This window comes from Drosophila subobscura, chromosome A (assembly GCF_008121235.1).
Source record: "Drosophila subobscura isolate 14011-0131.10 chromosome A, UCBerk_Dsub_1.0, whole genome shotgun sequence".
Classification (NCBI taxonomy): Eukaryota; Metazoa; Arthropoda; class Insecta; order Diptera; family Drosophilidae; genus Drosophila; species Drosophila subobscura.
In genome coordinates, this window is record NC_048530.1 from 3,269,477 (window position 1) to 3,293,842 (window position 24,366).

At 45.0% G+C, this 24,366-nt stretch overlaps 2 protein-coding genes across 2 annotated transcripts; both read right to left on the reverse strand.

The window, feature by feature from the left end:
- Positions 1-4,446: 4,446 nt before the first annotated feature.
- LOC117892819 lies at positions 4,447-6,168 on the reverse strand. The gene is made up of 2 exons (XM_034799190.1): positions 5,936-6,168; positions 4,447-5,875 (listed from the first exon to the last, which is right to left on the reverse strand). The coding sequence occupies exons 1-2, from the start codon at positions 6,166-6,168 to the stop codon at positions 4,447-4,449; spliced, it is 1,662 nt and encodes a 553-aa protein (XP_034655081.1).
- Positions 6,046-23,166, reverse strand: LOC117903150 (transcription factor SPT20 homolog). Its single transcript, XM_034814987.1, has 4 exons — positions 22,828-23,166; positions 11,276-11,367; positions 7,536-11,198; positions 6,046-6,182 (listed from the first exon to the last, which is right to left on the reverse strand). The coding sequence occupies exon 3, from the start codon at positions 11,026-11,028 to the stop codon at positions 7,537-7,539; it is 3,492 nt and encodes a 1,163-aa protein (XP_034670878.1). The 5' UTR covers positions 11,029-11,198; positions 11,276-11,367; positions 22,828-23,166; the 3' UTR covers positions 6,046-6,182; position 7,536.
- Positions 23,167-24,366: the final 1,200 nt, after the last annotated feature.

Genomic DNA, 24,366 nt, shown 5'->3' on the forward strand with positions numbered 1-24,366 from the left:
CACAAACACTCACTGGCACACTCGTAAATGGAAACGACAAATAGATTCCCAAACGGAATATCTATTAGATAAACATACACATGTACATGCGTATGTACTTGTGAATTCGTATTCATACATATGTACATTTGTAAATATTTATATCTATTTTGTTGTATGCTGAAATGTCAAATGACGCTGGGGCTTTTGCTTGCTGGGCTTCTGGGCTCTACATAGAACTGCAAAAACAGCTGCAGTCAATGGGGTTTTTTCTGTCTCTAGAGACGATGTTCCCCTCAAAATCGAACAGTAGATTTTATGTACATGATGTATGCAACGGTACATACTTTCCCCTACTTCTGGTTCATTTTGGTTCTGCATCTATCAGCTGTCAGCCAAGAGAGAAGGGAGAGAGCGAGATACGTCTGCTCCTTCTGTAGCTCAAAAGCTTTTTGCTACGCACCCAGTTGCGTGAGAGAGAGAAACAGCTGTGGTTTGTCCCCGTTGTGTCTCGCTCTTGGGAGCACAAACTGGAGCAGCACCACACTGCCCCACTGAGCGGCGAATACATATGTATGTATGTATGTATGTATATCCCCTACTATTGGCATTTCCATTTCAATTATTGTTATTGCCTTTGTATGTTCGTGTATAATAGTTATCCAGCCGTCGTATATGTATACTTACATAGCACATTTTTAAATACAAAGTATATATCTTTGCATTTTTTGATGGTTTAAAAGTCTTATCTAAACATTGCAGTTATAAGTATGTACCGAATTCTATTGGTTGATTGATTGGGATGCTGCTGCTGCCTGATGACGATGATGATGAAGCGTAGCACGGGTTGTATAATCCTCGATTTATTCAAATTGCAGCTGCAATTGTTCTTCTGTGTCGTTCCGTTCCGTTGTTTTTTTCGATTTCGAATGCGGATGTGTTTGTGAGTGGGGTGTATATTTATTTGTTGGTTGTTTCAAATTTTTGTGTGTACGTTTTTTTTTCTTTTTGTCAAACGCCTCATCTGCCCGTTACTTAATGGTTAATGGGTATTCGCGCGCCAACAGCAAAACGCCGTGTGAACGTCAGTGGTTCTTGAAAGTCCCGTTGTAGTAACCACGAAGCAGGCTACATCTGTGCAAGGTGGGGCATGCCCAGAGAGTGCTCTTTTGACAGTTGCTGATATAAGAATTGTTTTATGCCTGCAGTCAGAGCGAGATAAATCTAGGCGTCATAAATAATACTCCGACAGGTTCCGGTTCTTACTCTCAGAAAAAATTCCAATTTAAGTGTGAAAACGGAAAGTTTGGTTTGCTCGGAACTTTATTGTACTCGTAATCGTCTTTTTGTACCACGAAAAGAACCGTAATTGCAAAAGGAAGAAAGTGTATGACTTTTTGATACAATGATATATAATTGATCCCATTTCCTGAGCAATTAAGCTTGTGTTTTGGTACAATCCTTTTTTTTTTTTGCACTAGTGCGTGCAGCAGTCACAGCACTAAATTCTGCTCTTAACTACATAGATACCAGAAAATGAAGCTCAATGATCACAAAAATTTGCTAATGGCATAGCAGATTCAGTGTAATAGATTCACCATATTAAAATATACTTTGGCACACAGCGTGATTCACGAAGCGCTTTCATCGTTGATTTGTTGTTTTCGAATCGTGGTAGTCGCTCACTCTCCCCGCTCTCACGACCACTCTTGCTCTCTGCCACTCACTCGTACACTTGCACTCTTTTTTGAGGAGTGTGGGCGGGGGTGCAAAGCTTTCTCCGAAGTGTGCGCGTGTGTGTGTGTGTCTATTCGTAGTAAAAATAAAAGAGCTAGGACAATGCGAAAGCCCGGTAAAAGGTTTGTGCGGGCGCACACAGAACACAGACAATCTTCTACAGCCCAAAAACCCGCCCCCACTTGGCCGCATGCCCTAGAATAAAGAAAAGTCGAACGAGAAACGAAAGTGCATGCACAGTAGCATAAATATTACATGCATACATATGTACATATGTATATACATACCTAAGGGTCCACATTCGTGTTTGTATGTATTTTCGTCAAAGACTACTTTACCACAACAGTAGAGTGCTCCAAAAATATTGTTAGCCTGCATTCTGCATTTACATATGTATGTACATTGTTTGTATGTATGTATGTAGCTGTTCGTCCTTCAAGCGAGTGGTACGTGCATACATTCATACATATGTACATTTGCATGCATATTTCCCCAAATACAAAAGTAAGTCACTTCATAGTCAAGTCAACCGATCAGCAGCTTCTGCCTACGAAACATGGATGGCTGCTTTGAAACTATGAACTGTGTTTGTGCATATGTACATAAACATATGTACATAAAACATACACAATTTTGTACTGTACGTGTAAAAAAAACAAAAGCGTCTGGAAGTTCCAGTATAAACTTCCATTCCCACACCTCCTACAAAATATCACATTTTGTACAATCCTCTGATTCTACGCTAAAAATCAACGAAATTTAGAGGAACCACGAAGGGCAATGCAGGGCCAGGAGAAGGCCAGGGAAAATTCAGAAGATAAGGAAAGAAACGCTCAAGGAGAGAGAGCCAAGGTCATGACTAAGCCCCCCGTCAAGACCCAGGCAAACTCAAGCCAAGTGAGGAGAAACAATCCTCGGCTCAAAATCGTTTCGATACAAAACAATGCAACAGAATAAGACTTAATTTTCCCCTTTTATGTTTGTTTTATTTTTAAGCTGAGAAATAGGCGTACGACAGGGATATTGGTACTGCTCAAGATTCTATATGCTTTATAGGCTTGGAAACGCTCCGTTCTTGCTGTCCATATGAATATAATATAGCTTCAGACAGTTTGAAAGCAGTTTTCAAGCTGTTGGATCCGTTTGGGTATTATGTCCAAATACAAATCATCTCTTATTAGAGAACCTGAAAAACACTCTAAATACAATTTTAGGAAAGTCGTTTGTATCAGGGTTTTTGGGATAGTTTATTTATTTCTGCAATATATTTGGGGTACACCGACATGCTCATAAATAGATACATAGACGTAGTATACATACATACATACATATGTATGTACATCAATAAATTCTCAAATTTCGAAACTCACGAACATGCATACAAAAATATTTTTATTTTCAAATTGGCTTTCAAGGACTTTTCGTTTTCATTTTAATGGTATTATTATGGTACAATAATTTATAAATTATTCCTCTAGTCTAAGCACAAAAAAAAAAAAATGTAAGTATATGTATCACAAATATATATATTTTTATATGGTAATATGTATATAATTTTAGCGAAAGCTTTTAATGTTAAAAAAAAGAGAAACAAAAAATACAAAAATTAAAAGGGATTCGTTATACTCGTTGAAAGGAAATTGATTTTGCTTTAATGACGGACCCACACCCCACGCTGGGATGCTGGGGGCTAGGGTCTGTCTCTTAGGTTGAGCTGGAACTTAGGCAAGGAACCACACCCACAAGCGGATGGAACCGTTTTATACATATAGGATATTCATACGTCGTAATATGATATACATCAAAATACATTAAGATTATTCAACATGGTCGACTTCAACTGTATACATACAAAGCGTTTGCTGTTTAAATATTTTGGAGTGGAGGGGGGGCTGTAGTTTCTGGGAGTAGTAGGGGTATATGCCTCTAGCTTCGTCAAAACCGAAGACCCGTGTAGTCGCTAACATTTATAAACAATTTTTCGTTTTAAGCACGTGCATCGCTTGACCCTTGAGACAAGCCTTCAAGTTGTACAGTGCGTTTCCTTCCATCACGATTAGGCTTTGTTTTTCATTTTGACAATTAAAAACATAAATCTTTCGAGTTAAAAACAGTTTATATGAAAACAGTTTATAGAACCATCGAAGCTATACGAAAAACATAAGATATAATGCTTGCTAAAAGTAAAATATATTTTACAATATAAAATTGTTGGCCCTTTCATGATTTTCTTTTTCAAAATAAAATATAACAATGAGAAACTATACAAAAAAAAAAAGACCCATTCATAAAAAGAAACGTTTCTGCCAGTATATCATAATGGAAAAGCCATGAGGCTTCTTTTGATAATCACTTTAAATACATATACAATTAAAAGGTTTCTCAAGCACAACATATTAAACAATAACTCCATTTAAGAACCATGGGAAACTATAATAAAACTTACATATAGTACACACACACATACAAATATAGGAAACAGTTTTAAAAAAACATTTTCGTCATTTCCTTTGAGATACTTTCTTCCTATCCTGACTAACTGTCTGTTTGTCTTATTGCCTCGAAACGCACTGTACTGGTAGCAACTGTCGAAAAGGATGTACATAAGCTAGGTTCGAAACCAACACACAAAAATCCATATACGCTTTGGCGCGTAGGTTGTCCTTAAGCTAACATTTGGGATTAAAATACATGCGTGCCAACATCCAAACATTTTCCATGAAGTTCCATTCAGCGTCCTGCTTCGCTGGAGCGCGCCTGCTCACGGCCATCGCCGCGCTCAATGTACCAATTGCTGTTGTCCTTGCGCTTCTGGTCATGCTTGTGGCGACTCTGCTCGCGCTGCTGCATCATCTTCCCATGCCACTCTCCGCTGCCGTCGCTCTCGTCACGCTCACCGCTGTTGGCGTGGCGCTGCTTCTTGCCGTTCTTGTGGAAGCGTTCTCGCTTAACGGAGGCATCATCGTTGTGACGCCTCTTGTTGTGCTCCTTCGAATAGTCCTCCTCCTTGCTCCTGCCGCGACTACTATCCCGCTTCCCCTCGTGCGAGTGATTCGGATTATACTTGTCATTGTAGCGATCCTTGGAGGCATTCGGCGAGTACTTGTCATTGTATCGATCCACCTTCGGCTTGGGTTGTTTATGGGAATTGCCATTGCCATTGCTATTGAAATTGCCTCTTGCCTGTTCTCTACCATCTGGATGGAAAGCCTTTGCTTCGTTTGTGCTAGTGACGTCGCCCTCATCCTCGACGCCGCCAGTGCCTAGTGCGCCCAGTTTCTCGGTGACCTTTTCAAAATTGCGAAAGGCTTGAGACTGTTGCAGCACATCGTGGACAGCATCACCGATCTCATCTACCAGAGATCCGGGAGCCGGCAGCGGGCTTTCCAAGCACATGGAGGCAACCTGCACATACTGGCCATCGCGGCATTTGTGTGGCTTTTTTAGATCCTCCTTTGTTATGTCCAACGGTTCCATGGAGTCGCCGAGCCCTGGCCAGGCCTTAAATTTCTTGTACTTTTTGCCAGGGCGCGTTCCCCCTTGGTCCTTGTCTTGGCCATAATCATTGCTGTAGTACATTCCTCCATCTGGGGCATATGCTGGACCCTGCCCGGAGCTTAGGTACTGCAGTTGCTTGGACATTATATCGATTTCGGCTCGCATCAGGTTGTTCGACATCTCCAGCTCGCCCAGTCGGCGCTCCAGCTCGGCTATGGGTTTGTCGTTGCCAAGACCCGGCCACTCGGGATGCTGCAGCTTGCCGATGAAGCCCAGAATGGCCAGGGTGGCGCCCACATAGAAGACGGCCGTTAGGCTGTTCTGCATCAACGGATACATACGATATAGGGCCTCAAGCTTAGTTTCTTGCTGCAATAAATTCATTTCTGGCTCCACATACGGCTCCGTTTCGGTATGCTTGTGGCGTCGCTGCCTGTGTGGTGGCGGCGGCGGAGGTGGAAGCGGCGGTAGCACTCCTCCCATATCTCTGTGACTAAGCCGTATGGGCGTGTTGGGAAGCTCGTTGAAGTTCAGGTCGGCCAGGGTGTCGCGCAGAAAGGGATGGGGGGAAATGCGATCGGTGCTCTCGCAGTCACTGATGATGGAAATGCCATCGGAAATATCATCCGCCTGGGAGTCATCTACCACGGCCAGATTGCATCTGTTTCAAGGCAAGATAATATGTTTATTTAAGGATGATTCTACCTCTGTCTTTGCATACCTGTCGTTTTCATGCTTATCTTCGGTGTTGCCGCACTGAAACTCCCCTGGAACTTTGGCCTCCTCATTGCTGTTGAGCTTGTCCATGACCTCCTCGATCCTGTCCGATGGCAGAATGGTCCATGTGGATGATGTTGTGCTGACGCCGAGCGAGTCCTCGGTGGATGTTGACTTCGAGTGGGATTTGGGCTTATCGCTACCGCTGCTGCTGCTACAGCTGCTGTCCTCGTCCATGCTGTTATCTTTGCCTGGGAAATGCGAGGAAATCGTTAGATAAATAATCAATAGCACTGTACATAAATCCACGCTGGTGCTTTTCTTATTTATAATTAATTGTTTTACTGTGAGTTGTTGTCGAAAGTGCATCCAGCTGACAATAAGAAAAAAACAGCTGAAAAGGTAGGCAGCAGTGGAATGCAGCCCAAAGTGGGGTTGAAAAGGACAGAGCTTCCTGCAGCAGGAAAACGAAGGAGATAACGAGAGTGTTGTCTGCCTGCCTCTTTAGCAGGATAAAGCAGGATGGGGGGCAGTGCAGTTCCTGCAGCGCGTGACCTTCGAACGAGGCCTAAAATATACACACGCACACACACGAACAGAGCGGCTGGCTATCTCGCTCGCGCATGAACTGTTGCATTTCTTTTGCGTTGTCTGGGGCTCTCAGGGCTGTCGGTATACATGCACACGCAACTGCATACACCCACACATATGCGCACAATTTTGCAGATTTGTCATATGGCTTATATTTCACAATTTCTATTTGTATTTAAAAGCAAAACAAAGCAAAAACCAATGCATTTATGTATGTATACAATGTACGTGCTGTGTATGGGTGAGTACCTGCACATCTGTTTGTTTGTCTGCATGTGTGTGTGCACTTTGTTTTCATTTGATTTCTATCATTCAATTAAAACTATTCACTGGACAAGTAGATCGTTCTGTTTACCTTGAATCACGGAATCACCGACAGTTCTCTGCAGCTAGTGACACTTTTTCCTAGTTGTCGCAATTTTAGATAAAAAGCATAAATAAACGTCGCAGTTCTCCCGCAGCGCAACGTCACGAGCAGTGCGACCGCGTGGATTTATCCACAAAATATACCGTCAGCCCATCAAAAATATACCGAAATGAAAGTCTAATTTTCAACATATACCGTTGAAAATGATTTTGGTTAATATTGATATTCTATTAGATATTACAAGCTAGTTGGGCCTGACAACACTGAATATATAATTTTATCCCATTGATGAATCTATTTTATATAATCCAGTGTATCCAAAAAAATGTCCCCTTTTTTGGATTGCTTGTAAAATAAAGTTTAAGCAAAGGTTTAACAAGAAAATATTTATGAATGAAAGAGCCTATTTATACCCTATCTAAACCCTATTTCCTTTAGCTAATGTCCAGATTTTGTTTTAAAAGCATATTTAAATCATATTCTAGAACTGCATTCATTTTATCAATCTCTTTTTGCCTAAAATCATGAGGTAAGTTTATGGTGTCGACTATGGTGTGTTTTTGCTGGGAAATCCACCACGTTCACTGTGGTTAGTTATTCGATTTAAAAAAAGTCTCAACAAACGAGAAAATTCGGAAAGACTAACCTTATAAGTTCTTCTCCATGATGCGCCGCACTTCGCCAGCCTCCGAGCTCAGCTCCCAGTCGGATGAGGCGTGTCGCCCCTGTGGACTGGATCTCGACTGTACCCGGTGCAGAGTGAGGCTCCTCGGAGCGGGCGCAATGCCCTTTGCACTCATGGGCATGGTGTGGCGTGGCGCTGGTACTGGATATCCGCGCGGACTCAGGGGCATTGTCATGAGACGCTGTTGCTGTTGATGTTGCTGCTGGAGATGCTGTTGCATAATATGCTGCTGCTGTTGCTGCTGCAGCTGCTGCTGCTGCTGCTGCTGCTGATGCTGCTGTTGCAGCTGCAGCTGCTGGTGATGCTGTGGCGTCCAATAGATCTGACTCTGTCCGCTGGGGGCACGTTCGAGGATCAGCGGCGTGGCACGGCCATCCTGCAGCACATAGGTGCCCAGGCCCTGTCTCTGGCTCGCCACAAACTTTGGCTGCACGTACAGACTGTTGTGGTGATAGTCCACCAGCTTGGCGGCCTGCAGCCCCTCGCCCGTCTCCACCAGCACATACTCGGTGGGTGTGAGCCTCATCAGCTGTGGCAGCTGCTGGCTGGAGAGATACTGCTCCGAGTCGTTGGACAGCAGGCTGCTGCGCTTATTCACGTGCGCGTAAATGGGCGAGGCAGCGGCTGACACGGGCACAAAGCGCGACTGTGGCAGGCTCTGCACGCGCAGCGGCACCTGCGGCCGGGCGACGATGCTCAGCTGTGAGGCGGAACGCTTGTGGCTGCTGGTCTCCACAGAGGCGTACGACACGGGCGAGGTGTCCGCCGCGGCGACTGAAGCGGAGGCGGGACTCCTCTGGCTCTGGCTGTGGCTGTGGCTCTGGCTCTGGCTACGGCTCTCATAGATGGGCTGCATCTTTGCCGCGGGCAGCGGCGTGCGGCTAATGGATTTGCGGCAAAACTCCTTGACCTTTTCGAGTATCTCCTCGCGTGTGAGGAGGCCGCCAATCCGGCGGCTGGAGGCACTGCTCGAGCGACGCATCACCACCGTCGCGGCTGCATCGCTGGGTGTCGCCTCGCTCTCGCTCTCATAGCCACGACGCGTGTGCACCTGGTTGGGACTCGCCTGTTGGATCATGTTGTCCAGCACACTCTGGCAGCGTGCGGGTGGCGCCTGCTGCTGCGGATGCTGTTGCATCTGTTGCACAGGGATGATTGGTGTGCCGTCGAGTATCATCACCTGGCGATTGCGGCCGCTGATGCCCGAGAAGGTGTTGCGCTGCAACGAGCCCCTGACAAACTGTTGCTGCTGTTGCTGCGGCTGCTGCTGCTGCTGCTGGACGGGCTGCTGCTGGACGGGCTGAAGCTGATTCGGTTGCAGATGCTCGTAGATATTCTCTTGACTCTGCTGCTGTCCCTGCTGATGCTGATGCTGCTGCTGCTGCAAGACCTTGTGGTAAAGCTGACGATCGGTCACCTCTTTGATGGCCTTCAGCTTCTCCCAGTCATTCTGATGTCCGCTACTGACCTGCTGCTGCTGCTGCTGATTGCTCTCTTGGACTGGCATCTTCCGCTGCGGCGTAGAGGTGGCCACTGGCTTCAGCTGCTCATCGCTGGCGGGCTGCACATGGGCAGAGGCCAGGGATCGACGCTGGCCCACGGCCTCCAGCCGGCTGGGGTGATTCTTTTGGCTCTGTGCCCGGATCTGGCTCCTGTCCATCGAGGCGGAGCGTTGGAAGCGGCTGGGGTTGTGGCTCTCCGGCGAAACGCGTCTGGGTATCAGGCTCTGCCGCTCCAGCGTGCGCTGGAAGGGAGCACCGCCGTTCTGTGCCGCATGGCCGTTGGTATACTCGGAGGAGGGTCGCGTGGCCTGTCCATTCGGCAGACGACCGTTCGAGATCGAGTTCTGCTTCTGATTCTGATGGCTTTGTCGCTCCAGCAGAATGCGCCGCATCTCCGTGGGCACATCTCCGCCACTGGCCTTGCGGTACTCCTCCGGGCCCTGCCCGTAAACGGACCTGGGCATGGGCATCGCCGGCTTGGGCGTTGTCTTGCGCTTGGGCGCGAACAAGCTGTTGGAGAGGCGCTGCAGCACGGATAGCTTCTTGGTGTTGCTCTGGCGCAGGGCGGCCAGCGACTCGGCCACCTGCTGGCGCCGCTCCTCTGGTGTCCTTAGCAGCGAGGCCGAGGGCGAGGCCATGGGAGACGCCGTAGGTGAGGGCGTGGCTCCCAGCTCCCGCTTGGGCATCAAGGCCAGACCCTTGCGCTCCAGATAGGCCTGAAATTCCTCGGAGCTGATGGTGTTCGTGAAGGTTGAGGGTGGCTCGTGATCCTTTGGGACCGCCGGCTGCTGCTGCTGCTGCTGCTGCTGGCTGCTGCTCATATCCTGAGGCGGGAGGTTCTCCTCCTGATTGCCGTTCGTATTTGGTTGAGAGAGATCGTCGCTGGACTCGCTCTTGGTCAGTGGTCCATCGATCTCATCCAGATCGTCGTCGGAGCTTATCTGCAGCTTCTTCACGCGCTCGTCGAACTTCTTGGCGTTCTTGGTGACCTCAGCGGCATTGAACAAGTCGCCCTCGGTGTCGGGAGTGCCCGTTCGTATCTTGATGTTGGCCAATTCCGGATAATTGGGCTTCGAGCACTTCTTGAATGTTTTCGGATTGTGATTCAATTTGGGCTGCTTAATCGCCTTGGGCTCCTTATAGCGATTGACGCCCGTTTGCTTGCGCTTGGGGATCTCCTTCTCCTTCTGCTGCAGCTCCTTCTGCTCCTTCTGCTGCTGCTGCTGCTGCTCCTCCTCGCTCTTGAGGCGCGCGAGCACTGTGGGATCGTAGACGAAATAGGCGTCTGGGTTCTTAATGTATGTCTTTACATATTTCGATTGCTTAAGTACTTCCTCGGTGGTTATGTATTCCTCAGCACCTGTGGCTTGCACCTTTCCGCTCTTCTTGCGCGCATTCGTCTCGTTCTTCTGCTGCTCTCGTTCTCGCTCTCGCTCTCGCTCCCGTTCTCGTTCCTTTTCGCGTTCTCGTTCGCGTTCGCGCAACTGTTGGGTGACCGTCTTGCGTACGCTCAATGTCGATCGCTTCGTGGGCACTGGCGGCGGTGTCTTCTTCTCCTTGCCTACGCCTCCTCCTACTCCTCCACCCGCTATGTGGCCATTCCGGAAGGGATTCTTTTGATCAACAATCGGCTCGCCCGTCGTAAACTTGCGTATCTTCTCGTCGTTTGGATTGAAGCTCACCGTTTTCTTTTTTGGCTTGACGTTGCCCTTTTCCAGTGTGGCATAGCACGCGTCACTCTCGAAGGCCTCCACTATCTTCAATGTTGCATCGATGTAGTCAATCGAGTCGCTCTCTATCTCCGATTCTCGCTGATTTGCAGTACCGTTTTCTACTCTCTCTTTCTGTGGTTCTGTTTGCTGTGGCTGCGGCTGTGGTTGTGGTTCTTCGGCTTCGTTGATTACAATGCCATTTGGTTTGCAATTTCTCTCCTCGACAATCGCCTCAGACATGTTTCGTTGTAGAGGCTCTCCAGTGGCTGCTGACGGGGGGCTGGTAATGAGGGACAGAGCTTGGAGGGGACTTGGAGTGGAAGATTTGGAAGAGTGGAAGAGTTGGAATTGGATTTCGTATATCCGCCCACCATTGATAATGCCTGCCCTGAATGTCCGCTAAAGGAAATCTGATCAAAATAAAAACGCGAGTTATTCGATTCATTCATTTAATCGTTCATTGATTCATTCATGTGCATGTACTCACGTCTAAATATCTCTTCCTTTTTTGTGTGGGCCAAGAAGAGTTCCCACGCAGTCTCCATTCAGCAGTTCCGTTAATCGATTGGCCGCCAGAACCTGGAAAAATGCCAAAAGATTAGCGTAAACATTCAGTCTTGAGTGGTAGGCGTCGTGGGGCGGGCACGGGGAGGATAACTCGTGTACTCGTAATCCCTCAATTTGCCATCGCCCCCTCGTTCAGTCTGTCTCCATAAATTCCGTGGGCCATTAATCAACAAATGGATAAAAACAACGAAATATAAAAGCAGAAACTGGTTTTGTTTTTTTGGCAACTTTCGTACCGATTCTGGTTATGCAGAGCCAGCCCAGAGTGCAGAGCAACAGCAAGGTGGTTGATAAATTGTTGATAAATATCCCCAATTCAACAGACAACACCTACAGCAATCCAGGGCTACTTGTGGACATATCCAAATTACTTGTCAGTTTTGAACATTCTCGTGTAATGAGGATTTCTTCGAGCTTGCCACAGTCATTTAATGAAGTTCATTTAAGGCCCCCTTTGGGATTTGCTTTTAAAGTAATCCAAGACTCTCCCCAGTCTCGGCCCAATTGTGGTGGCTTCACGTGCATAATGGGTCAGGCATCGCCTTACCTTTTAGCACCAATCAGTGGCGGTGGCTGCCAGAGAATGGAGGAATTGTCTGTCGGAGAATGGGGGAAGGCGAGGAAGCCGAGATGAAATCAATATTTTACAACAATTTCGCGGCGGGCCGCCAAAGGTGACACTCTACTTAGAATGTGGGTCAGAGAGCAGCGCCAGCCCCTGCCTGACGGTGGGGTGCGCTGGGGCTGGGTGGAGGAGGGATGGGCAGCCAGCGAGGAGACGACTTAGACCGGTTTGCTGCATTTCTAAGTGCACAAACATCCAATTTGCATAACCGGGGGCCCCGTTTTGCGTTTTTCTTTTTGTTTTTTTTAAATCTAGACAGCGGCGTCGCTAGGTGGGGGCAACAAATGGAAATACTAGCTACGATATTGTCAGAGTCTATTTTCCATGTTGGGAGTTATAAAACTCATCTGTTGGAATAGGCCTTGAGCCGCGAAGAATATATGTAAATATTTCCACCTTTTGTGTGCCAAAAATGATAGTTTAACTTTTAGAATTTAGTCAAACATTAATAGTAATAAAATAAAAATAATAAATAGACGAGAAGTGTTTTAAATTGTAATCAAGCAAAGATCGTTTATAAAAGGAGTTTTAATCAAAAATCAATTTGAATTTAATTCTTGTTTTTATTTTGCCATTTCCCCCAAGTCAATGCAGAGTTCTGTAACGATTTCTGAGCCATTTGTTGGGCCTGCCTGTCCCTTTTTCTGACGATGATGAGCTCATGGCCTACGCCACTGTTTCAGCTCGCAATTTCTAGTGCACCTTGGATACACGGACAGTTGCGCGTTTAGTGCTCGCCTCATGAAATCGCCGCTAAATTGCAAATTGCTCAAAGACCCGACCCGACCCGCCTTGCCTCCTCCTCCCACTACCACTCCCACTCCCACTGCCACTGCCATTGTGCCACATTTGTGCCCGTGTGCTAATCCATCGCTAATCTGGTCTCTCGCTTGCATGCGATTATTATTACTATAATTTTTGCATAGATTCGAGACTCTTGAGCAACAACACGAAAAAAAGGAAAACAACAAATACTTTTGGCTGGTGTTGCGACCGGCAGGTGTGCTGCAGAACCCCCTCCCCGGCACTACTAGTGGAAAACTGCCGACCGTGAACCGTGGCAATGGGCAGAAATCACATAAAACTATGCGGCACCACCACCCTTCTGTTCAGTGCTCTACGGTTTCTATATTTTTTTTCCTTTCTGGTTCGCCGTAGCCGTAGCCTGGCGGGGGTCACCGCCACCACCGGCCACCCTTAGAACTGGCAACCACCCCAACAGCTGAAGGCCAAACCATCCCCCGGAACCCCGTGCTGGAAGGACAACGATAAAACGACTCTCTGGAGAAAGTTCTTGGGTTATTGGAAAACATTTCATTGCGTTTCGGTGCAGTGCAGAGAAACACGCACTTTCCGCTGCAGGGACAAATCCAAATCCAAATCCAAATCCATTCGATTCGCCATGTGCCGCACACAAGGCACACAATTCCAATCGAAAAACATTCCAAAGTCTACTTAATTTTATTGCCAAGGGAAACCCTTAACACAAAACAGTTCCAACTAATGCCAAGAGCCTAAGATACAATCTAAAAATGCCTCCAGCATTCCGTATCCCCCTTATAGAAATGTTTCTTAGGGGATTACTCGAATTTGTTACCAATTTCGAATATCGTTTCAAATGTAAAACTGTTTTCCTTACCTCCCATATTTATTTGTAATGTTTTTACCACTCCCATATTTAATTTTAGTGTTCATATTTGACTAAAGATTTCGCAGGTAATTTTGTATTAATTGTTATTTGAATCTGAGTAATTCGTTTCCCTTTTTGTTTTCTTTTTGTTTTCCTTTTTCTTTGTTCAAATTTCACTCAAAGCTAAATGTTTACGAACAGTTCTTGGCCTGAGAATGTTTTTCTTTATAATGAGAGTTCCTCTCCACTCCACTCCACTTTTGCTCTCATTAAGCGTCTTAATTTGTCTATAATTTGTTTTGTTGTGTAGTGGAAAGAGTTGTTTGGTTTATTTTTGGGAGAATTACACTTCCTCAGTTCTTTATGGGTTCGGCCTTTCTTGAAGGCCTCTAGAGTGGGCGGAAAACCAAGAGAACATCTACAAAGACTAAGTACTCGTATTTATTTATTTCTTTGCCAGACTTTTGAGGAATTCCTTCCTTGGATATTTCCTTGTGTTGCTGGGGTTCGGGTTCATCGATTAAATGTTTGATTTATATTTCCGCAGCATTTGTTCATCTTTTTGAAACCGCTCCAAATCGCTGGAGACGCAGGCAGTTTGTGAATCATTTCTTTTTGGCCAGACTCTTATCGGGTGCGATTATTGGATGGTCGGTCCTTTGTCCACACACACACACTAGGGATAAACGTGCAGTGGTGTGAGAGGATTTTGGCGCATGACTCGAATGCCATAAAGTCAATGACCATAGTCCCAGCCAGACGTTGTTTATGTCCGCATCTTGCGGATGAGCTGCGACAAATGTCCAGAGCCACACTACATGACTCATGCAGATTGCAGACTGCAGATGGAGGATGGAGGATGGAGGATGCCGGCGAGGAGGTTGGGCCGATCGATAGATGGAAACACATTTGCCAAAAACCGAAGCAACTTGAGACTCCCAGCTGCTTTGGAATCGGGAATTGGTAATTGGGAATTGGGAAACTACAGGGCCTCCCAGGCCACGATGATGGCTGCGTCTTGTAATGAACGCCTTAAACGCGTAAACAAAACGCGAGGGAATGTGTAAAAACAACAACAACTACAGAAAGACACGCAGCACGCAGCCCAACTGATGACTGACATTGACGATAAATGAACAATCGACCTCAATAAAGGCAGACAACAACAACAACACACACTCACACACACAGCCAGAAGAGCGCCCGTGTACTTACTATTCCGCTCTATTCCCATATCTTACCCCAGGGCGTATGTACCGTGCATATGCCCGCCAGATATCTACGACTCGGGAAATTTTCACTCGGGAATTGAGTTGATCAATTTTATTAAGGTGCTCTCTCTCTCTCTCTCTCTCCCTCTCTTTCTCTTCCAGCCCGCACGACCCCCCTGCGAGACAACAGCAGCACTTGGATAAGTCAAGAGCTGCAAACAAAAGGCGGCATCAATGGACTTTATTCCGACCAATAAACGGCTAAAGGGAACGTACGGATGATACGTAAAACCCATAGGGAAATATCTGCATTTATTCATATACATTTTCTGCATGAAAATATTATATTTAAAAACGATTCTACATAACTACTGAACAAATAAATATATGTATTTATGGCAGACAACTATTACTATGGTTGCTTTAGTATATTTATATCTCTATCTACATATCTCTGCAAATTCTAGAGCTAAAACTTCAACTGCTTTAAGGTTGCACATAAGATTCTTTCTTTAAGAAAAATCCCATTAACATCATATCTCTGGCTAAAATCTGCTGGCATTGAACCACACAGATATCCCTCATCATCTACTTTATTTAATTGATAATTTAGTCATGCCCCTGGATTTATTAGTATTCACTCGACAGCCTAGCAGCTTAACAGCGTAATGCTTAATAAACGTTCATTCGCACATTAAATGCAATTCCACTATTTAGGCTAAGTGGCAGTAAAATATTGTCCAAATACGACACGAATAATATCAACTGATTGGGACACCTGATGATGGCATATTCGCTGACATTTAAAGGTCCTTCAAAGCGTATTGAATAATTGAGTTTCGAGATCCTACGACGAGTGTCTTGTGCTCGTGCGATTGCCATTAAATGTTGCCTAGGGAATGGGCACGCCATCGAAAGGCTCTCGCAAAGTCTTGGCCTTTCTTTGAACATGTTCTTTTTGGTGGTGGAGGATGGATGGATGGATGGGAAGGTTGGTTGGAGTCAAACATTTTTATGCTGCCCCAAGACCCATTTTATTTTGGTCAATTCAATTCCGTTTTAGTGCTCGCGACTTGAACTTTAGAACCTGGCAAACAGGTTGGGTCAAGAGAGTGGCTGTGGCTGTGTGTTCTCAAGCAATGCCTCCTCGACTTGACTTGCCACAAAACGCAGAACGTAGAACGTAGAACGGACGTGGAGTACACAGTACACAGTGTGTACTTGTGTGTGCCAGTATGCGGATGCTTCAAACGATACCAAGACCAGACCAGACATAAGACTCGTACTCGTACTCGTAAAGTGCTGGCGCAATTTTCGGTGCTTCGTGACGCCACTCTTGACCAGTTGGAACCACGCGCAGATCGTGGCTCTGGCATTGGATTCGTTTCTTTTTTAGTTTTGGCTTTTTTTATGTGGCTCTGGTTTCAGATTGGAGCCCTCGACAAAGCCCAATTGCCGAGACTGCTGGAGTTGTACGCACGCACGCACAACGTAGTATAGTGCCCGCCGCTCCGTTCCTCGCATAATTAATTGCGCAACACTTACGGCACAGAGATCTCTCCATACAGATATTCATACATATGTATGTATGTACATATGTATGTTATATATGTGTGTGTTTGTGTGTACTCAAATATCAGCTTGAATGAAGAGCTGAAGCGAGCCTCAGGCTCCGTCTCTGTCTCTGGCTCTGGCTTTACGACTCTGGAGTATCTTTCTATGCATCTTCCGTGGTGGCTTTCATACCCTATGTAAGTCGTAGTGATTCCAAAGGGTATATTGAGCACAAGGCAGCGTACTGGGATAATATAATAACTATAGCTGCCCATTGTCATAAGTTCTTTGTTAATCAAAATGAATATATTGAATGGATTGCTGTCTGTTGTTGCTATTTTCGTGGAAATTCAATTCTCTTCTTGGTAATTTCTCGTTGGAATCAAAGTGATTTAAAAGAAGTATCGCATGGTCGAGACGGCATTCGTGTCGGACATTTGTATCGCTCTGTGTTTGCCTTTGTATTTGCTCGTTTTATTTGATCTCGATGAGGAGTAGAAGGAGGAGGAGGAGTAGAAGGAGGAGTAGTTGTAAGAGGAGGCGGAGAAGTCTTGCGGCCAAGCAGGAGATGAGATCAGGCGAATGGTTGGATGGAGGAGAGCACCCGGAGTCCGTTCAGCCGGCTCAAGTGTTTGTTTTTATTTACGAGAAATGTGCGTACGAGAAATGCCAGAGATGATATTTACGAGTATACTCTCGTATTTATATTTATATAATGATATGCACATGCCCAGGGCCTGGTGCTGTGCTCCGGGGCCTGGGTTGTGGCTCCTCCGGGGCAATCTGTGCAATCTAATGAATCTTTAATTGTTCACTTAATACGTCACATGTGCGCGTGGCAGTGGCAGTGGCGGTGCCAGAGAATGGCTTTGGTTTGCTGTGGACCAATTGAGTGGCGGCCACTCCTCCTGCTCCTCCTCCTCCCTCGCTTCAGCGTCTGAGATTGACCTTTGGCTAATCTGGGGGCCCCTATCCCCATTCCGATCATCAATTTGAAATTTTAAACATTCAGTTTTCAGTTTTTCAGTTTTGTAGTTTACGGTTTTCCATTCCACACAATTAATTGATGGAAGATGACGTCGCAACAATAGTTGCCCCCATTGACCCATCAAATTCCTATCGATGCCCAAGCATGCTCGCTGCGGTGTAATACAGTGGACACTGGCTATCATTTCTATTACAATTTTTGCCAGGGAAACGGATCAGCAACATTTAAACAAACCACAATCCCCAGAGCAAGCAAATCTTTAACTTAACTAACAAAAACATGATGCATAAAATGTTTCCTATTACATTTTCAATCTAGTTATTATTAAATATACAAATAATTATCCAAATTCCAATTTGTTTCCATATTCCTGGTTATATTTGAACTATGCGAACTTTTTAGTGAGTTCTTTCCATAGGCATTGGGCAAAGTCAAAAATTCCTTTGAGGTATCAGCTATTAAATCATGAAAACTCATCGAACTGAACACCCTTGGCCATAATTGACGGATCCTTATCGAGCGTTCACTGTTTATGTCTGCTGTCAAAGCCCATCACGGATATGTCAAGCTGAGTTAGTTAGTTTTTTGCACTATCTGGGTTAGGTTTTACTATACTATAAATCTGAGCAGCGGCCGAGCGGGGGATTGCCTTCATCAAATGCTAAATGTGCGAGCGGTCCCCGGACCGTGCCGGGTCCCATGCGATGCGGCGATATTGATTGATTTTAACAATCGCACCATAAATGGCCGTCCGGTCCGGGCCCGGCGGCGGCACTGCCACTGATTACAACCTGCGGCTCTGTGCTGTGATGTGATGTGTTGGGTGAGTGGTACACGTCATCGCGCGTCCACTGTATCCACCGTTCATCGTGCAACATATATCTCGCATACACCGCATGACGTCACTTGCTCTTGCCACAGACGGAAAAGCGTTTGTTGTGCGCCGCGCCATTCCATGGAGCCCCCAAGAAGAAGTTCGGAGTAGAAGTTGGGGAGTTGCGGGGTCTTTCTTGTGTTTCATTTCATGGATAGCTCACGAGTCGTACGAGTGGAGTATCTGCGCTGTTTTGTGGAGATTGTGCAATGGCTGGAAGCACCAGAAGTGTTTTGTGTGCACACAAACACTCAGATACGAAGGTAGGTACAATGTTGCAAAAGCACCGTTAAACGACGGCGGATATCAATATATGAAAGAGTATGTGTGTTCCACAATGGAGGTGGAAATAATAGTGGCGACTGCCATCAGGGACAAAGAATATCTCAACCTATTTAGGTGTATCATTGAAGTACGTTTATTTTGCTACTAAATATGTCGAGTGTATTTCTTCACTGAAAAGTCTCAGAATATTACTGATGCAATTACATGTACATAATTAGAGTAGCATGATTTATGGCTAGAGACCTAGCAAAAGCCTACAAACAAAACTCTCAAAACTTGTATGTCTACAGATATGAATCCATATTTTGTATCTACCATACAAAAATGATCAGAGAAAGAAACATTTTTAATAAATCTACAGATATTTGAGATATATTTGCAAGTACAATTTGAAGTAAAATCAAATCAATCTATCATTTAATGTGCCCTAGGAAAGCGTTATCGTGCACAAAAGTGCAGTTTGCATGTTATAAAATTGTATTTCAATTTGTATGACTACTGCGCGTATGATTACAGCCCATTAATCAGATTCTAAATACATTTATGTACATATTTATATAAATATACATATGTAACTATGTACATATGCATGTACATAAATTTGCATGCATTTCCAAAGGTCTTATTCATATTTAAACTTGAAAAAGTACACAGAGACACTCCATTATTATAGTCACGCACATGAGATTGAATAGAGTAGCAAAAAAAAGGGAACTTACCAACAGATAATGGTAGTCTGTGTAGAAATTTAAATATTTTCTGTGTGATCTATTGTTTTGTTCATAGTCGTACATTAATTTGCCACACATTTATCGCTCAAATGCTGATGATAAGTACATTTGTGGGTAGGTACGGTGCGGGCTTATGTGTATCGAATTACCCGAGACCCGAGCTGCGGTCTGGAATCAACAGGTGAACTACTAACCTACCAACCAGCAGCAACCACTCGACCGTCCGAACTCAACCCTACTCCCTAGAGGGGGGGCTCCACTCTCGTGTCGAGTGTGTGGTTCGGTGGAGCAGCTTTGCTGCTGCTGCTGCTGCTGCTGCCGCTGTGCAGTGGAGCAACTACTCGCACTCGTAGTCGTCTCGTACCGCTCGCTGGGGGAAATTCAGTTGCAATTATTACACAGATGCTTGCACAAACAATTTTTATGACATCGGAGTCGAGACCGGTGGCTGTCTCCCTGTCTCCGATTGTCTGCCTCCGGCTCTGCCTCTGCCTCTGCCTCTGCGGTGGGGCCCTGCCGCTGACGATTGACATTTGATTTGATTGCGTTTACAGCAGCCGGCTGCCGGTTGTGCGACCTGCACCCCTCTCCCTCTCCCTCTCACTGTCTCTCTGTTGGGAGGGGCCCTGGGGTTGATGTACCGCTTCGCCATAAAACGTTGCGCAAGTTTTCAGAAGTAACACGAAACGGAGCAAAGGAAGAGATACCCCCAACCCCACACCACTTCCCAGCCAAAAATTAAACGTAATCGTATTCGCACAGAACCAAAAAAAAAGTAACGAAAAACGCTGTGTGTGACTTTTCCGGCAGTTAGACTTTGTCACATTTCCATAAATACAAAAGAGCAAACAGCAAAAACATACAATAATTCGGTACAGTGAAGCGTCTCTGCAGAGCCACAGACGCACAGGGTCTCTCCAGTTAGAAATACAATTTAGGTTTTACCTTCCCTGGAGAGATCGATCCGCACCCAAAGAGAGCTTTTACTGTAACACTTAATGGGTAGAACTGCACACGTCAGTGTGTTTTTCGAGTACATAACGACAGTCAATTGAGGAATGGAATGGAATGGAATGGGATGGAATGGAGATTACACTGGCATGTGAGGGTCTCTTTCACGCGTTTGTGTGTGTGATTGGAGGTTGCTCGCTTGGCGGGGGCTTTTCGGTTTCAGTTCCACTTCCAGCCATAAATCATGATATTGCGTTATGACATTTCGACTGTGACTGTATTAGCACATTACAAAAAGCCATCACACCTACACAGCAGATTCACCTTGACAATGTGTGATAACAATCACGATCACATCATAATGGATGTGCGATTGCATGTGTGTGTGAACAGCTGTGTTCGTAAACTGAAAAACATTTTGTATGTGTCAGTACAAACTTCTGGGAAGACAGCTTCACAGCTGCGGTAGAGATTATAGTAACTGTGTTATGCATAGATTACTGTTGATGACATCTAAGAAAATATTAACAGAATTATTTTAAGATGACTGGGAATCATTAGTTATTCATTATTAACCTACATGGTCTACAAAAAACCACATATGAATGTAGACATGTACACGTTTTACTTTAAGGAAACTGGCATTACATTGAGGAATCCATGAATACGATTCCTTAACAAGTTTTAAGACACTTTTTCCCATCCCATGGGAACATTTGATTGTGTAAATGTCCCTAACCAGCCCAGGGTGGAACCACTATTATGTTGCCCTCATCTGTATGTTTGTTTGCCTGCATGTATGGCTTTCCAGACATAAGACGTTTTAAGACGACTCACGGCAAACAAATACATGGGAAGTACACAAGCTTTTTTTTTGGCACTCCCTTTGCCAATGTCTGCATGTATGTGTGTGCTTATGTGGAAGAATCCTTAAACCGGTATGGGTTATGGGTTAAGGGGGTATCGGGTGTCAGGCCGGGCAACGTCATCGTTCTGCCACGCCAAAAAACGCGCCTTGAAGACAGCTAATATATGTATGTGTGTACGAGTACATGAGTATACAATAAGGCCCCTGTCTGACTAAGCACCAGTGGCATATGTATGTATGTGTACTGTACATACAGGTATCTTTAGTATATTTTATCCATATTTGTTTAATATATTTAAAAAAGTCAGTTAGTTGGTTGGCCAAATAGGCAGCTGTTGGGGCTTGGTGGCATAGCTGTTTTTTCGCTCGCCAGCAGCAACAGATTGCAAAAAGATTAAACCTCTTTGATAAGATAGCAAAAATTATCTTAGCGAGCGCATACAACAAAACCACACAAACACACACATACAGTGGATCCGCTCCAATTCTAATTTGAATTCCAAGCAATGACACACTACAGAGAGAGTGAGAAAGGCTGGAAAAACCCAAGCGCAGCAAGCGCTCTCAAACAGACACACACAAATGCATGGTGGTGCATCTATGCACTTGGAAAGCAGACGAACATGCATTTGGAGAACAACAGCAAGAACTGGAGAGAGAATGCTATTGCTCTGCTGAGAGTACACACAAAAAGATACCCTTTACTCAGTGGAAGCCATAGCGAATCTATGGACTTATTTATGGACTTCATATTGGTTTACCAATTGTTTTGCGTGCACTGGTAGATAAATACTGATCGAAAATCGATTCCTGGCGGCTGCTGCATATACCCTTGTGTTTTACGAGTGCCAGGGTGTCAAAAGCAACTGTGAAAGACATTAAATTGCAGCCGGCGATGCTGCTGCTGAGCTGCTACAGCGCTGCTCTACTCTCTTCCGCTCTTCTCCCTATATGGCTTTGATTTTGCTGTTTGTTGCTGTTGTTGCTTCTGCTGCAGCGCAGCCTAATCTCTTCCGCTCCACTCAATGCATGGCTTTGCTTATGATGCTGCTGCTGCTGCTGCATCGCCGCTCCGCTCTGTACCGCTTCGGTTTGGCTGTTGCTGTCTATCCTCCTCCGTTCTCCCCCCTGAAAGTCATTGCTTTTTCCGCTCTGCCTCTACCTCTGCGCACCGCTGTGCTCTGGCTGCTGTAGCGCTGCTCACTCTCTTCCGCTCTGCTCCCTTCACCTATTTCCTTTTGCTCTGCTTTTGGTTTGGCTTTCTTCGTTTGCCTTTGTTACCGTTATTGTTATTGCAGCGGCTTTAGTATGCCGTTGCGCACAGTTGGTTTAATAATTCGAAAATGTTTTTGAGTGTGTGTCTCCCTCTTCTCTCCCACAAACCACCATTTTCAGGCCGCCGCCGCAGAACAGCTCTGTTTTGTTAATGTTGTCGTCTGAGAGTGGGTGAGGGGTTCGTGGCTCGGGGTACGGTTTATGGGTACACGGGGTTCATTCACCGGCAAACACAACCAGAGACAAATGCCAATAAGAACATCCCGAGTTGGTTGGTTGGACTCACTCGTAGAAAAACTCCAATTCTTGGTTAAGCCGAAACACAGATACTATCACCACACACACACACAGATACCACCACTCACACACACTCAACAGAGGCTTGTTTTTTTGGTGGTTGTTGTTGTAGTGTTATTAATTTCGCCGTAAACGACCATTAACTTAACCCGTAGGCACGTTAAAAAAAAAGCTATTGTGTACCTCTCTCTCCCTCTCGTACGCTCTCCTTGGCTGTTAGATGATTGCAAAAAGCAGTCAACCGCTCCGCTTCCACCGGTAATTATAAAAACAATAGTTTACTATTGTACACAATTTACTACGCGCACTATACGACGGAATACTTCGTTGTAAAAAATAAATAAAACAAAAGCACGTCCGCTAGCCAATAAAACGTCTGCACATTTATTAAACACTTGTAAACACAAACAAACAAAATAAAGCACGCAAAAACTCGAGCCAAGACTCCAAGAAATTTAAACGCAGCGCTTGCACCGATACACGACAGACGAGAACCCGCGCAGTTCAAACACAACACACGTTCGTTCGTTCCAGTGTGACCGCAGACTTTTCGATAAAATATACCTTGAGGGCCTCGTAAATATACCAAAATATACCGTTGCATCTACAAAATATACCGTAAATATACCGGAGTCTTAAATCGGATTCCTCGATTTTGATGTTCTATTTGATATTACTAGCTTGCAAAGACTTTCACCACTGAAACAATAATTTAATCCGATTAAAGAATCCATTTTGCTTATTATAAATACTCTTTTTTATTGGATTGTATATCGTATGACCTTATATTTTACAAATTTGTATTTGAATTTTTCATTAAAATCACCCCCTATGGAAGCACGGGGCCACTAACCAAATAGTATAATAGATATCCAGCTTTAAAGAAGCAAAACGTCACCGCTAAATGTGCGTCTTGGAGTCCCAGGCCTCTGCCTGGAGTCCCGGCTAGTGCGTGTAGAACACGCAGCAGAAGCCCAAGTTACATGGGTATTAGTGCGTGTAGAGCGCGCAGCTAGAAGCTACATTTGTATAAGTGCGTGTAGCCAATGATTTTGTAGCGCTCCAAACCGGTTTTGTCTTCATTCACACGGACACTGCAAGCAATGTATGTGTTGGTGCGTTGACTTGCTGAACTGTGATGGAACGAAAATACGTTTTGATGATTTGATTTTGTTTTCGGGGATTGGCGTATGAACCTGACCTGCCGCAACATGTGCAGAATGAGGGGTGGGGGTTGGTGGCCAGACCCTTGGGGGTTGGAAAAAATAAATATACCAATAAAAGTTGTTATTGTATTTGAATGCTGTAATTGTTTTAAATGCAGATTTTATACTTCTTTATTCAAAATGGTATGCATATTATGGAAACGCCGTCGCTTCTCGACTTCGTTGCTGCCGAATTATCAACATTGTTACCAAATCCATCTTTTAAAGACAAATCATTTCAGATAAATAAAAACACATACATATATATATATGCATATACATGTGTATATATGTATATGTATGTACATACAACTTTTCAACTGCTGTTCTCGTCGTCGTTTCTGTTCTCGACTTCATGTGCGCTTTAATTGTTAGCGCTTGAAACCTTTTCATTTTTTTTTATTGCTTGTGAGCTGACATACCATCCCAAATTTATTTTGTGTGACCTTTATTTGCTTTATATAATTTTGGATGAAAGGGGTAACGGATATAAACATCTGAATATGTATACAAATAA